Raw genomic sequence first — 15,785 nt, forward strand, 5'->3', positions numbered from 1 at the left:
AAACATCCAAAAAGACACTTATGAATCACTGATTTAACAATGCACTTAATATTTGTGGTTGATTTGTTTCTCAGCACAGTACTTGGTAAAGACAGTACTAATTAACAGTGTGTGTAACATGTTATTGCTGTGATTGGTTGTAGCTGTACCCAGGATATTTAAAGGAATTGACAAAGAAGCACTTCAGACAAAGGGTCACTTAACAAACAAACCTGAGAAGTGTTTTTTTTTCTTGGTTGTATTTTTGTTTTGATTACATAAAATTAATCTCATCATAGAAACATTGCTGCTTATTCAATAAAAGATTTTTTTTTTACAATCCAAACCCAGTTGCACCATTGCAGTTCCTTCAATAGTGCATGCCTCCCCTTTTAATACTGTCCCGACATCACATAGAGCTGCACTGTCTGCCTCTGCCAGGGAAAGGTCCTTGTGGGAGACACTTCTTCGGTTTCCCGTGAAGCCGAGTTTTGTCTGGGAGTGATTGAAAACACACTGTGACCTGCTTGGCAGCGCCTGACTCAGGGTCATTAGTGTCAGCTGTGTGCGGATGTGAAGGACTCGGACACACAGGAAAGAGGAGATGAGAGTGACAACTGTCAGTGGGAACAGGAAAGCAAGGGGTATTGACAGTACCAGGGGAAACTTTGGATGCGCTTTTTTTTCTTTATTTTTACTATTTCCCACATTTTGGAATAATGGTGAAGACATTAATAGCATGAAATATCACAAATGGAATTATGCACTGACAAAAAATGTTATAAACAAATCAACACTACCTTATATATTTTGGATTCTTCAAAATCGCAAAAAATATTTTTTAAAATTAAAGATTTTTTGGAAAGAAATTCATACGTGGGCACCAACTTCACTATTTATGTTTGTCTATGGAACAAATTTCAAGCATTTAAGTGTAAGTCTTTATATCTAAATGTCTTTGAATTACATCCTTCCCATTATCTTAATCAGGTGTGTCCAGACTTTCGACTGGCACTGTATGTATGGGTCAGAGCTCCTAGAACACTATTATGACCTCTGACCTGAAATGGAACGAAACGCTGTTAATGAAAACTGAAGAAGAAGATGTATTTCAGAACAGAGCTTATGAATTCTCAGAATGATGACTATGGAAGTGTTTGTTTCCATTGCCCCCATTTTCAGCCAGCAATGCTGACTTCTTAAGCATTTCTCAAGAGCTAGAAATCATTTTTTGCAACTCTGTATTTGAAGACATTTCAGAGTTCATACCACAAAAATGAATCAACATGACACATGTGCAGTATGCCTGTCATATTTATAAAAGCTCAGTTGCGCTGCCAGTACACTGGCTGTGCATCACAAATAAACACACTTCACACAGTCAGACACAGTCAGACGTCAGACACACACAAAGCTCCTCAACAACACGTATGCTGGCCTCCGTCACTGAAAGAGTCAAAAGTCAAATTTCTGTTTTCCATCTCCACATATTTAAATAACCACACTCAATCTCCACTCTGTGAGAGATGATGATGTCTTAAACTGGACGAAACTGGTTTTTGGCAACTTCACGGCAGCATTCTCGTTATACAACGAACCTGGTCTTCTTCCACCAAACTCGAAATGCTTTTGCACATCAACTGTATCGGAGTTTAAAATTGAGCAACTCAAAGTATTCATCACAAACAAAGGACTGGTGATATACCAAGTGTAATATTCTTTTGTGCCTCAATGTCATTGTGCATGTTATATCCTCTGAGGCTGACATTTAGAGGAAGGCAAGCTGGCTGCTTTGAAGAAAACATGCATTAAAATCTAAATAGAAGGTAACAGTATGAGGGCATCAATCATATTACCTCAGACCTGAACCGAATCACATCATTGACTCGCCTGCCACTTAACAATTAAAGACCTGAACCATATGTGAGCCCCTGTTGGGTTTTAAATGGTGTCTTTTATGAAAGCAGAGAGTGATAGCAGCAGTGTCAAAGGTTAAATTTAGTCTAAGCCTCAGAGAAATTATGTAATGTATGTTTTTTTTCTACTATCCACTGTCCTCCAAACATTTCAGCATTCTTTTGGTACTGTAACTGTGGCCAAAGAAGTGGAAAATTATGTCTGTGCTTCACGACAGGAACGGGAAAAAAACTGTTTTGTCAGTTCATGTGACGTGCTTCTGCCTTTTGGGAGAGAGCGGTTTTAGGTCTGAGGAATTTGGTGGGAAAATGATCTTTTGCCAGCACTGAATGGAGTAAAGCTCCCAGGCAAATAGCAGGGGGACACGAAGGGGCCAGGGAGAACCTTTATATAGAATATGACTTTCTGAGCCAAAGCTTTTTTCTTACTAAATTTATTGAAGGCCAATCACTGTGCACAGACGGGAAAACAAGAGGAGAGCTGTACGTGCTGTTCTCTACTGGCAGATTGCACGACTCTCTGCCTTTAGCCATCGTTCATGTCACAGAAATTTACAACATGAAACCCTGCAGGTTTCCACTGCTTAAGGATTCTCTGCCAATGGTCTACTTTGTGCTACGACCGCAGTCACACTTCATGTTTAAAAAGTAAGAGAAAGATGTTTGCAGTATTGTTAAAGTGCGAAGGGGAAATCCATTTGATAAAACGGCACTGGATAGACACTGGGGACACACACTATTACTGGGAGCTATTAGAACCCTCTGTGTAGAAACTCAGTATAGAAGCTGAGTCTGGCTTTAACTGAAAAAATATATCTGAAAAGATATATCATGAAAACTATGAAAGTGCTTTAATCCTTTTGAGGGCAGCTTTCAACAATATTTGCTAATTAGTTACATCTTGTTCAGCTTTAACATTTTTAATTTATAAGCACTGATAAAGCATGTCATTTATATTGATATTCTGTAGCCCCATGCACTGCTAAATATTACTGACATTAGAGAATTTCTTAAACAGTCCCCTAAAATATTACAGCAGCATCCCCTGTCTGGAACTCACCAGTGCAGAGATGTATTTTAGTGATAAACTAGTATTGAATACCTGTTTTAGGGCCCACATTGTTCTATACTGCAGTGGTTCTCAACCAGTGTGAGGCAAAGTGAAGTGTGCCGTGGAATTTTGAGGAACCCAATGCGTTATGTGTGTGACATTCTTCATAATTGATAACCAACTTTAAATTGGTGTGCCTTGACATTCTGGTTTGACCTTGGATGTGCCTTAGCCCCAAAAAGGTTGAAAAAAGGTTGCTATACTGTACCAATTTCAGGAGAACTTGTCACAGTGACATGCATATCACAAGTAAATATTGGTCCTAGGGGCTTACCCAGCCTAGGTACCTGTGAGTGAACACTAGACAAGTGAACACTTGTCCCACTTATACAGCTGTTTTCAGTGAACCAAGGATATATTTGACTACATGTTCCAAGTTATGACCGGTCCCATGGGAATACATGAAAGTTGATGCGATTCAAGAGTTCTGTTCAGTGTGTTTACTTTACTGTGAAATCTTTCTGATAAACTGCGTCGGAATGTGGAACAGCCCTGCTATACCGTCAAAAGTGTGTTTTCTTCAAGAATCATCGTGACCTCATATTTCATGCAAAGGAACTCAAAACCATTCTGTTTGACTCTGGTGTCCAAATATGCCCTGTTTGAGGAAGAACGTGGAAAATGAACACTGAGTCCTGAAACAAAACTGAAAAAGTGAATGAACATTGAATATTGTTCACTGGAAATAACAATATACACCAAGGGATAGACCCACCCTCAGCACATAGCTTATCATTAAAAAATAACAATTTAAGACAGTGTTATTTCATTGTAATAGCCCTCTTATTCGTACTTTAGTTGCTGTTATGGCCTCTTGATGGAAATGAGAAGGCTTATTTGGCTTATTTATATTATTTGCAAGTGTCAAGTGCCCCAGCGGACACATCTGTCAAAAAAATAATCTGCATTCCCTCCCATTGTCAGGTACAGTTAGCTACAGATGGACCTCAGATGTTGTGAAGGAGAGCTTTCACCACCTCTCCCTAAGTGCTAATTGTCAATTGTGTAACAATTTGTTAATTGTGTGCATACAATGACTTGTAAGGGAACCATCCAATTGGGTAACAAGCCACACCTGACTAATGGGAAGTGGATTAAATACAGGTGTGGCTTGAGAGCAAGGGAGAGGCTCACTTTGTTCCTACGGGTGCTGTATCTAGGCTGGTTTCCTTTGTTTTGTTGTTTGGTTTTAAAAATAAATTATTGTTTTCTTTTAACCTTTTATTCTTTTGGCTCATTTATGGGAGAAGTGTTGGCCAGCTTCTCTACAGATGTCCACATCTTATGTCCGATCTTTCTTGTGGTGGTGAACAGCTAGCAACCAGTGCAACTAGTAGCTATCCAGAAAACTACCGCCTAATCAAGTACAAACAGCTACCTAGAAAAAGGCCCAACTTCACATATTTTGCAGCTCCTGCATCTTTTGGCTTGTAATGTTAGATAAGCAGTCCAAGTACCCCTCGGTTAACATGGCAACTGAATGAAACACTTTTATAACAAACTGATAACTAACAAACTTTTTTTGAAAAACACAGATTTGTATAAATACCCCACAGCAATGAAAAAATCACAACAATTCAGGACGGTGCAAATGCACTTGCTTTTTAAAGGCAAATGAATGTTGCTTACATTCACTTAAAACCAGTGAAGACATTTGCGCATCTGTCTTAAAACGTTGTCTGTCACTTCTGCCTTCTGAAAAGTGGTGTGAACTGTAACATTCAGCACAGCCAACACTGAAAATCATTTCAAGCAAAGCAAAAACGTAAGACTTTAGTGCAGCATGACAGTGGCTACGGCAGCAGGGATTAAAGTACTGTTGGAGCTGCATTTTGTTATTTCCTTAACAGTTAAAGAAACTATTTATAAAATTATCAAAACAGCCAACTGTACCTGGAGCCACCCACTCTCAACCCCACCTCAACTGCATCTGGCTGAGAGTGGACACATCCTTTTTTTTCATGTGGCCGCCATCCAGCCGTAGCTGCACGTGGCTGATGGAAACAAGCAATTTGACTTCCTGACAACTGTCCTTGTGACCTGCTGCTCCTACCGCATCCTGATGTTTCTCTGCATGTCAGAATTGCTTATTTATTTGTACTGATTATCCGGTTCATGCTTAGATTGACTCAGACTGTCTGTGTACACACCACGCAACAACTGTCCTGAACAGAGATGTTCAGATAAAGACATATTACGATCAGGGGCTTGTCCCTACTCAGTGTCTCTACAAATGGGTCAAAAGGTGATAGTTTGAGCCCAAAGTTTTTTGGATGTCCAGAGACAGTAGTCACTGTCTTCTTTCGGTTCGATTTACTTTTTCTTTTTGTCAATCATTCCAAAGTAAACAGGAAATGTTCACGCTGATTACTGTTGACACTGAAGGATTTGAAAGGGAAATTTATTTAAACATAACTTCCACAGAAGTTTCAATTTCCGTAGGTCTGAACTCCTGTGACTCGTTCAGGCATTCTGCGGGTCTAACCACTAGTCGAGACGATTGCTGTTGACGAACAAGTCTCTACGCTGATCTTTTTGCAGACCTGGGTTAACCACGGTCTATGTATATCAAGGTAGACAAAGCACTGCAAATGTACACAAAAGGTTTTCATTTAACTTTGACAGAATTCTTATTGATATTTCCTGTCCCTACCAAGCCACGTGCTTTGTTCCATCCTGAATAGCAGTCCCTTGAAGCAAACAGCCCAAGCACTCGATTGTGGTAAGCCCATTTTTAATTCATAAAAGCCGAAAGGATCGCTTTAATATGCATGAACAATCTGTCTATAAACAGCGAATACCACATCTGAGGGGCAGCATATTATAACACAAAGGAAAGTTCTGTCCGCCACACTAGAGTAAAATGTCAATGCCCAAACATGATACAACCCGCTTGCATGTATTCATGTCTCCTGTACTAAACTGTTTGGAGTCATATTGTTTGAGCAAGAATCATTAAAATTTCAGAAAAAAACATAACTGAACAAATGGCAAGTCATCCAGAAAAGTCTGTTTTTTTACTGGAGCAAGGGAAATAATAAGGAAAATATAAATTATTTTATTTTCAAGTGCTGAACATTTACTTGGTGTACAAATGCAACAAATCACTTAAGTGTTGTTATTACAGAGAATGACGTGTTACAACAGTGTTACGATAACAACATATTTTAGTTATGCTGTTTGGTTAGTTTTTACCATGATAATTTGAGATGGTCACCAATGGTGAATAAAAAAGTTGCTTATTTGCAGCAATTCTTGGGTCAAAAAATGAAAAGCAGCATTAGAGCTCCAAAGCTCAGTACCAGAAGAAAAACCATTGGTTGCTCTGACTACATCTCACATAGAGCACAAGGGCTTAGGTCATTCTGTAGCCACTGAATGCCAAAGTCCTTCTCGGGCCAGTACCAAAAAGTACTCCTATTTCCTTTTTCTGTGAAACACAGCATGTTCATAAACACAAAATGAATGTGTCATTTTAGATGATATATTTTAATATTTGACTTGAGAGTACACCCACTGTACTGGCACCCCATAGTTGCGTTTGAATGCTGCATATTGCGCAAGTATGTGCGTTCTTCTGATGCTATAAACATGAAACTAATTATGAGTGAATTCTTCAGACAATTTGTTCACAACGCTTTTCTGATACATGCCAGCTCATTTCCCCACATCCTTCCCGCTTCCACATGGAAATTCTCACCCCCTGGAGTGCTCTGTCTGTTTTTAATCTTTTAAAAAATTTAGATCACATGCGAAGATACAGTGCAAGTGTCCCTTCAAAAGTAAGAAGACAAAGCTTTACTGAACTTTATTTTCATTACACGTGTTTATATTATACATGTATAAATGGAAATGCCTTCAGACTAGTGTTAGAATAATGTGTGTAATCGTAACTGAAATGTGCGGATTCGGTTTTGTTCTCGCAGAGGAATTCATTGGTAGATGAAGGTTTACTTATGTAGGTCAAAGTTTAAGGGGATAATTTACCAAGAGGGAGAGCACTAATGAGAAACAAGTTTGTTCCAACCCAACCCCATGCTATTATCATTTAACAATGCTTTGGTCAAACATAAACATTACATTTATATGGCCGTGCTGTACTGTGCTGATGTCTGCTCTTTTTTAAGGGCTTCAGTACTGAAATTCAAAGCTTTGACAATAATCCCTCGACGTCTCTCACATCTCAGGAATCTTAATTAGAAACATTTATTTAAAGCTTGTTCTTATGTGCGCCAGCAGCATTCACTGTGAGACAGTCTCTACTTCAAAAGTTTGAAACATTAGCCAAACACAGCCAAATAGGCACTGGTCCCTGACAGGAAAAAGCCAAGCACAGAGAAGAATTACAGAATCTTTTTATCTTTTAACTGATAATTGTACTGTAAATGCATCAAGATTTTTTTCCTACAGAACAAAAACATTGCTTATGTTTATTATTACTTTGAATGCCAGTTGCGTCAGTAGTAGAGGAGCTGAGAAAACTTGTCTGAATTATTGATTTGTATCGCCATCTAGTGGTTACATTAAAGAAACACCCAGACAAAAGATACCTGGATGTTCACAGAACTGTCACACGCATGTTGGTAATACATATTTATAACCCTTAACAATTTCATGAACACTAATGAGCATCACCAGAGGTCCCACGGCACATGTCATCAAGATAAGAAACCGATGTCAGAGATTAATATGGGAGGCGCCTGCTCAACATCAACAGAATGAGAATAGCCACTGCCACTGAAAAAAGAGCCTTTACAAAAACAGCAAATTGTTGGACAGCGGAGATGTCTGTTACCAGGGTGATTTTGTAAAGAATGAATGTTGCTCTCACACTGGAACAGATTTCTGGGAGCTGGAAGGCTTTTACCACAGCACTTGTTGTAGGGGATGGAAGGCTTTTTTGGGAGCAGTTCTAGGCAGTTCCAGGCAGGATAGATGGCCCGCTCCCAGCAGCAGTTCTCTTGGCAGACATTTTTCCTCGAGGTGCAGCTGCAACCATATTGCCAGGTCTTGCAGCATGGCCGCCTGGGTCACAGGCTGGTCTGGGTAATCACCCTGGGGCCCAAAGGCAGGTTTAAAATACAAATCGTATTCTAATCAAGTTCTATTAATATAAAAGTGGTCTATTGTGTTGGGGAAAAAATACGGCAGTAGCAGTAGCAGCTACAAACTGGAAGAATAGAAATTTGCCTTAAATGCCTTTATTTTATAGGCCCCAAGTTCTGTGGATCATGAGTGGAAGCAGGTCTGTGACACTTCCTTTTTCAGTGACACACAGAGAAGAGCCTGGTACCTCAGGCCTACTGAAACATGCAGGTGACACAGAGAAGCTCTTAGAGCCTAGAGCATGATCACAGGATGCCTGGAGAACGTCTGCTCCACAGTATAATGGCTCAGGAATGTGGGCTAACATGCCAATAGACCACACATTAACATGCCACAAAGGTGCAGACAAAGAGATGTATGACGACTTCAGGTTCCGTTAACCATCATTGATTTATTCAGTTCAGAACAGATAATTTTAAAAAATGCAATAAAAATCTAATGAATCACTCTCCCTCCATACTGCAAAAACAGTCCAGCAGTTTGTGTTTAACAGTGTTTGTGCTTATGCTCCAAGGCTGCACTGTCTTGCAATGAGCTTCACTTCGCTGAGGAAAACGCTCTGAGGAGCAGGTCGGCGGCCAGGCCGGGCGAGATGTCCCCGCGGGTCACCCGGTCCTCCAGCGCGGGCAGGCCGTCCCGCACGGCCGGGTGCTCCTGGAAGTGCCGCAGCACGCTCTGCTGGATCAGGTTCCACATCCACACCTTCTGCTGGCTCTGCCTGCGCGCCTGCAGCTCGCCGCTGCGCAGCGTGGCGTCCTGGAACTCGCGCATCGTCGCCCACAGCTCGGGCACCCCCTCGCCCGTCCGCGACGACAGCCGCACCACCTGGAGGGGGACAGCAAAACGGGGGGGGGGGGGCGCGTCCCGTAAGCCACACCTCTGAGCGGGATCACGCCATACAACCCAGGGCCATACACTGCCTATCAAACGGAAATGCAGCAGAGATTCTCCAACTCGATGCCAGAGATGATGCCTACTTTTACATCTCACAGTAATGACTGTTCAACCAGTTCCATTACAGGACTTATGCAAATCACTTCACAGGGATTTAAAGTGACCTCAACAGACCAGCTGAGCACGACTCAGGAATCTTACTCTAAAATATTGCAGCAATACAGCAAGTTCACCCTTTTCCAAGAGTACAACCATTGCACTAAAGTAACTGAAGTGTGTAGTTTATTTGTGTAGGATTACCTAAAGAAGAATGCACACATCCCAGCAGATAACTTGTCTCCACTATGACCACTGGACTGACCACGTGGAAACAGAGACAGTGCCACCAGTCACTTGTGCACTACAACACACAGCATCACTAAAGTGTGACTAAGGATCAGGAATGGAAAGTCGCACACTCCCTCGGGTTCAGGAGTGACAGGTCATATTCTACCTGTCAGGGTCACGTGTGAAAGGTCACTCAAGGTCAGGAGGGAAATGCCACATTGTCTGTCTAAGAGAGTGTACCTTTGGGTTCCACGTTTTGGACTTTTTCCGGAGAAGTTTCAGAGCGCTGGTGTATTCTGCTTGCATTCTGCGTGCAGGAACTAGCAAGTCTCCATCTGCTTTAGTGACCACCACTAAATCAGCCATTTCAATGATTCCCCTTTTGATTCCCTGCACAGATTAAAAGCACTACAGTAACATATCAACAGAACTACAGGTATACAAATCAACACTTTAAATGAGTTTGCCAATTTTTTTAGAAACTTGTTTTACAATAGCAACAAATGCAAAATGTGTCATTGAATTCTATACCAAAATTCTCATGGAAACAATCTAGTCACAAAATGGCATGTTAGCTAAAAAAATATCATTTTCTACCAAGTTAATGCTGCTTTTTCTCAGACTGACCTGTAGTTCATCGCCCCCTGCTGGTGGAATCAGCAAAACAAACATGTCCACCATGTCTGCTACAGCAAACTCTGACTGACCCACACCTGACATGACGGAATATAAAGTTCAGAAGCTGTAGAAACAGGGAGCTAATGCAATACTACACACTTGGGTTATACTATGATATACTAACACTACAGTGCAATAATACCGTAAAACTGAGTAAAAATAGAAGACTATACACCTGAACAGCGGAACCTTACCTACTGTTTCTACCAGAACAATATCGTACCCCGCTCCTTCACAAAGCACTATTGCTTCATTAGTGGTCCTGGTGACCCCTCCCAGCGTTCCCGATGTGGGGGACGGGCGGATGAACGCCCTCATATCCCTTGACAGCTCTGTCATGCGGGTCTTGTCGCCCATTAAAGACCCTAAAACAAAGGCAGAAAGAGCTCATCGTTTTCACAAAAGCAACTGCATGGACTGGAAAAACCCAGTGAGGAATGCGTAATTACCTCCTCGGGACGAACAAAAATGATTTATAAAACACTTAACATCATTGAAAAGTGCTGGTGATAATGTGAGTGGACAGCTGGCGGCTTAGAGCTAACACAGCAATATTCTTACAACACCAGAGGGAACATAACTGCTCTGACAAGTGCTTAAACTTACCACCCGTAGTGCAGGAAGACGGATCTACAGCCAGTACTGAAACTTTGTGGCCACTTCCTGTCAACATCTTCCCAAAAACCTCAATGAAAGAAGATTTGCCCGCCCCTGGAGGACCAGACAGCCCTGAAGCAGTATAGGAAACAGCAGTATGTTTACACCACAGCTTGCACACCCACACAAACATAACCCAGAAATATTTCAAATTACAAAGTTCAGACAAGTATTTTGAATTCTTCTGTCAACTTACAGCATGTGTGCGCATGGCTATTTCCAGGACACTATGCACTAAATTGCTGATGAACTTGAACTGTAAATCAAGCCATTACTGCATAGTGCTCAGGATGTGAATTCTAACAGCAGTCATGTTAAAAGTAATACAGAGCATGGCAGGAGATGGTCAACAACACTGACCCACTCTAAAAGCTACAGGTTTCCCTCCGTTGACCTCCTCCTGCTGGCGCCGGTAGGCCAGGACTCTCTGGAGCAGAATCTGCGCCAGCTCCTTCTTCCGGGGGTGCTGTGTCTCCACCAGGGTGATGGATTCCGCCAGGCAGGCCCTCTGTCCCGTCACCAGCCCCTCGTACAGCCGGTCCAGCACCCTGCTCTCCCTGTCAGTCAGCTCCCCCATGTGATGACTCAGGGCGGAGTCAGTCCCATAGCTCCTCCCCTGAGAGGTGGTCCATCGTGCTGATTGGCCGCAGTGAAGGGCGGAGTTACAGCCCGCTGCGGCACGGCGGAGGATCACAGTCCGCAGAGGTGACAGCAGGCCGACACGGTGAAGGACTGTGAAGACCTGTGAAGGTCCCATTGTTCAGTAGTGTTTTACACAAGAAAGACCTAAAAGATAGACAGATACCGTCACATACCATTATAGAGGCCGAGCTGCTTGCTCAGTTCCATCAGCTAACTACACTCATAAAATTATCACATGTCATGCCCTGTCCATATCATCATAGGTCTTTCCATACCAAGTAGACCCTCTGTCTCGGATTTTGCTGAAAATTAAACACTTCCCTGGTGGGTTTTGAACTTGCCAAACCAAAACCATTTCAAACCAACAGTGAAACAATGACCTTCACTACAACAATCTATCTAGCCTTTATTTTAATTCTACCATCATGAGTACCAATTCATAGCTTTAATTCCATCCATAAAAAGAATATATAAATGTCAATTTATACATACTGCAAAGTTTAGTTAGAGTATATTAGGAAAATAACAAGCATAAGCCTTTTTTAGTTAGCTGCAAGTGCCTGCTTTTGTTTATTTTATTTCTTTTCTGGCATAGGACATATTTCCTAGTTTTTTGTTGAGCATGTTGAGCACGTTCCTGGAATTTGATTCCTTGTGACCAGCTGCAGTACGCTCCTTGCTGATTGGCAATTTCTCTCTAATTATCTGGGTCACCTGTAGGGACACTTCAGAGAAGGGTATAAAACGTTGCCATATTTCACCTTAAATTTTAGCGGTGGAAAGATGCTGTGCGCGATTTTTTTTTTTTTAGGCCTAGGCATCATATTTTTGCAATCTACGTGCCTGTCTTTTATTAAAGGCACTTTTATACATAATGCAAGTAAGCATGTTTTTGCTAACGGTGCTGACTTTTCGGAAACTCGATTTATCGTCTAGCTTCAGCGTTTGAACAGAACTTGTACAAGTCTACGAACTTTCAAAGTTTTGAGGAACAAGCTTTCTAAAATGCCACTAAACCATTATGGTTTACGGCCCTCACTTAGGGGAGGGGGCGCTTCAAAAGATCTAAACTGAAGTTGAGGGATTCCAAAATCTGACAGCTAAGGGGTTTTTTTTTTTTTTTTGGTACATTGCAGGTGGTCACTTGCAACACAGACCAGGTTATACAGCAACACAGTACTCAAACTGCCAAACATACAAGATATGTTTGTTTGGTTTTTTTTTTCCTCCTTCTCTCAAATTTTCTGAAATCAAACGTCCAGACAAAGCAAGTACACAAAACCCCAGGTGACCGTTAGTAAAATGAGTAGGGTGGGCGAAAAACTTTGTACACTTGGCACGAAACCACTCTGGGGCCGGTTAAACACTTCATTTGAAATCGTTAGCATTGAAATTATATTCAGAGAACATTACTTTGTGCTGTCTGCACAAAGAAATCATTATGCAACACAAAGCTGGACAGCTCGCCAACTTGCTAGAACAGGTAGCAAGCCTGATAATGTAGCTAGCCGGCTGGCTATCCGTGTGGATTATCCACTTTTCCTGCTTTTGTACTTTAACAAGCTATCTAGCTAAATCGCTAGGTTCGTAACTGTGGCCAGTCCAATAAAATCACAAAAGGCCGCGTTAGTGGGCGCTGATCGATGGCTACAAATGGACCTTGCATTACGCTAGCTAACGATAGCCAGCTGACATAACAGCCCTTACCCGGTTCAGCAAAATGCCCTGTCCTAGTACCGGTATGTCTTTTCATGGTCACTCCTTGGTGAGAATTTTCCCACGGCCGATTTTGTGCATTTTCACGGTATGGGTTTCATCTGGAGAATCGGAACTTGGCTTTGAAATAGCAGTAGGGTTGACCTAACAGCCAACCTCCACAGACGTTAGTAGAAGTCACTGGTGGGTAGCGTGATGACTCCTACCATACCGTAGCTTCACTTCCTACTTCCTGTGACGTTCAGTCTCTTTCCCCCAGAAAGTCCGAGATTCGAGGAATCACCAAATGTCCCAGATGTTTGCTGCAATTCTTAATTTATGTTGCCATTTTAGTTTTTATTTAGTCGTTATAGAAATATTTTTGGAAGGGGGGAACAAGTGTCTTGAGATGTAGCATTAGAAGCATCCCAAAATCCTGCAGTGGCAGCAGGAGATGCGCTAACGCCATTAGACCACCAGATGCCAGCATACACTATGATGATCTTATACTTGCCGAAGTACAATAAAACATGAAAAAGGCTTTCTTGATTTTTGTTTACAGAAACATTTTGTCCGCCCAATATATAAGTAACACAGTGTTTCCCAGAATATTTCATTCTCTATATAAATTCACAGACTTAAGTTTCAAACTATACCTTGCCTAAAAATAAAAATCTCACAAATGTTAAACGTTTATAGACACTTGGCAGGTCTATGTAAACACAGGGCAGTAAAGCAGTTTAGGCTACACACTGAATTCATACTTATGAGGCAAATATTAAGCATATTTTGGTATATTTCAGGATCTTTGCCCTCCACAGACTACATGATGCCTAGTCCTTCCAATATATCCATGTTTATATTAATCTGCCAGTTTAGAGTGTCGTATCCACAATCAAGAAAGATGTGATTTCAAGGGTTGACCTTGTATATTTGACAATTTTATCTCAGCACGCCAGGAGGAAAATGACTTGAGGCAAATTCAAACCCAAAAGGTAGTGTTTGTGGTTGATTTTATCCTCAATAAAATTTGATATCTTCCATTTCATGTATTCTACATGAAAATGTTGTTCATAGCAGCAATGCAAACAAGAAGCCACAACGCCAAAAATAAGATGCACAGGTCTGCAAAACTGAATAGAACGTACACCTGGTACTTCTTCAGATGACACAAAAATGGAGCTTCGTGAATATTATCAAATGTATATTTGATGTCCAAAAGATGAAGGTCGTATTGAAATATGAATGTGGATCTAACTACTTCTACTATTATTGCCTTTGTTAGACATGAGGCAAGACATATTAAATCATACACCAGAACATGTCTGGCTAAAAATCTGGTAGTATCTGCCAAGAAGCTCTGGTCGTGGTTGAAAACAGCCATAGCATGATAATGATTTGAGAAGGCATGCTTTAATGTAAATGAATTATTAATTAATGATGAATTATTCTTGAGTGGCCTTTGCCATCTCCATATCTCTGATAAATAATTTGTGGAAATTATCAAAGATTAATTTTATTTTATTGAACTCAAAAAAAGCTGTTCATAAGAAGGAACTAACACCTGGAAACATTCTACTGGGGGGAGAGGTCAGTGATCCTCCATGAGATGTACCCGAACCTCATGAAGCTCAAAAATAGATGGCTTGTGTTTATTTTTTTTCTGATGAATCATATCCTCGTTACAATTTACACATGCGATTAATAAAGGTGAAGGTCACTATGTTTGGAGTTCACACCAGACCTAACATCAAAGTCAATGAAAAAGCAAACAGGTTCTGACTTTATTAAGTATAAACACATCATTTACATGTTAATTTTGAACAAACAAGACTAGTGTTGTATTGAAAGTTTTATTGAGTCTTCCAGGAGGGGCCTGACAGCCATGGAATAGAACTACTTTCAGGAATTACTACTCAAAAACCACAACAAAAGAGGGAAGGGAGCCATTGAAAAAGTGCAGGTACAAGACAACAGCATTTTTTAGAAAATAGAAACATTTTACATTTTATAGCAGATGGGTTAAAAAAAAGGAAAAGGTAAGAAATGAAAGGTCTGCGTTTTATAAAAGTGTTTTCACGGTTGTCAGTAACTCGATCAGCATTGAAACAGCTTGTTTTTCAGTCCACAACTCAAAAGATGCTTCGTTATCAAAAAAGGCTCGGGCAAACACATTATTTTATAACAGTCGTTCAGCAAAGCCCTGCAGAGTCAATGAAATAGGAGGACACAGATGGACAGAAACCTCTGCAATGCAGCCTTGTCTGAACACATGAGCTGTACCGTGCACAGCTCGAGACATATTCAACTTCAACTGCGCGTCATCACATTATCAGCTACTGCAGTAACCCTGCAACACTAGTCAAACAAATCTTCACTTCCAAACAGATTGCACAGCACTTACTCTAATAGTGAGTTTACCTAAACACTAATTTAAATTTAGCTGAATGAACACGACCGGAACACAAATAGAGCAACATTACGCACATTTTTTTTTTTAATTCCCATCCTACTGACACTACCCCATCCCACCCACCCTCCCACCCCATGAGAGTATATCAGCTATGGGATTCTGAACTTGACCTCTATTTAACCTGTGCTACGTTTTACTCAGTTCTACGAAAGAACAGTTACATGTCTGGGAGACATTTCAAATACCATCCTACTACAGCCATAATCTAATTATTCTATTTAAATTCCTTTAATATAGTCTTTCTGAATGCATTTCATTTTAGCCCGGCTGGTCACCTTCCACTCCCTCCATTCTACGCAGGTGTGTC

The 15,785-nt window shown here is 41.0% G+C and overlaps 1 protein-coding gene across 1 annotated transcript; it reads right to left on the bottom strand.

Annotated features, from left to right (window-relative positions):
* Positions 1 to 8,298: 8,298 nt before the first annotated feature.
* On the bottom strand, positions 8,299 to 13,228 carry mmaa (metabolism of cobalamin associated A). The gene is made up of 7 exons (XM_036517140.1): positions 13,018 to 13,228; positions 11,029 to 11,454; positions 10,618 to 10,740; positions 10,206 to 10,376; positions 9,961 to 10,046; positions 9,574 to 9,723; positions 8,299 to 8,937 (listed from the first exon to the last, which is right to left on the bottom strand). Exons 2-7 carry the CDS (start codon positions 11,423 to 11,425, stop codon positions 8,650 to 8,652), a joined length of 1,215 nt encoding a protein of 404 aa, XP_036373033.1. The 5' UTR covers positions 11,426 to 11,454; positions 13,018 to 13,228; the 3' UTR covers positions 8,299 to 8,649.
* Between the last annotated feature and the right edge of the window lie 2,557 nt (positions 13,229 to 15,785).

The sequence above is a fragment of the Megalops cyprinoides genome, chromosome 22, assembly GCF_013368585.1.
Source record: "Megalops cyprinoides isolate fMegCyp1 chromosome 22, fMegCyp1.pri, whole genome shotgun sequence".
Classification (NCBI taxonomy): Eukaryota; Metazoa; Chordata; class Actinopteri; order Elopiformes; family Megalopidae; genus Megalops; species Megalops cyprinoides.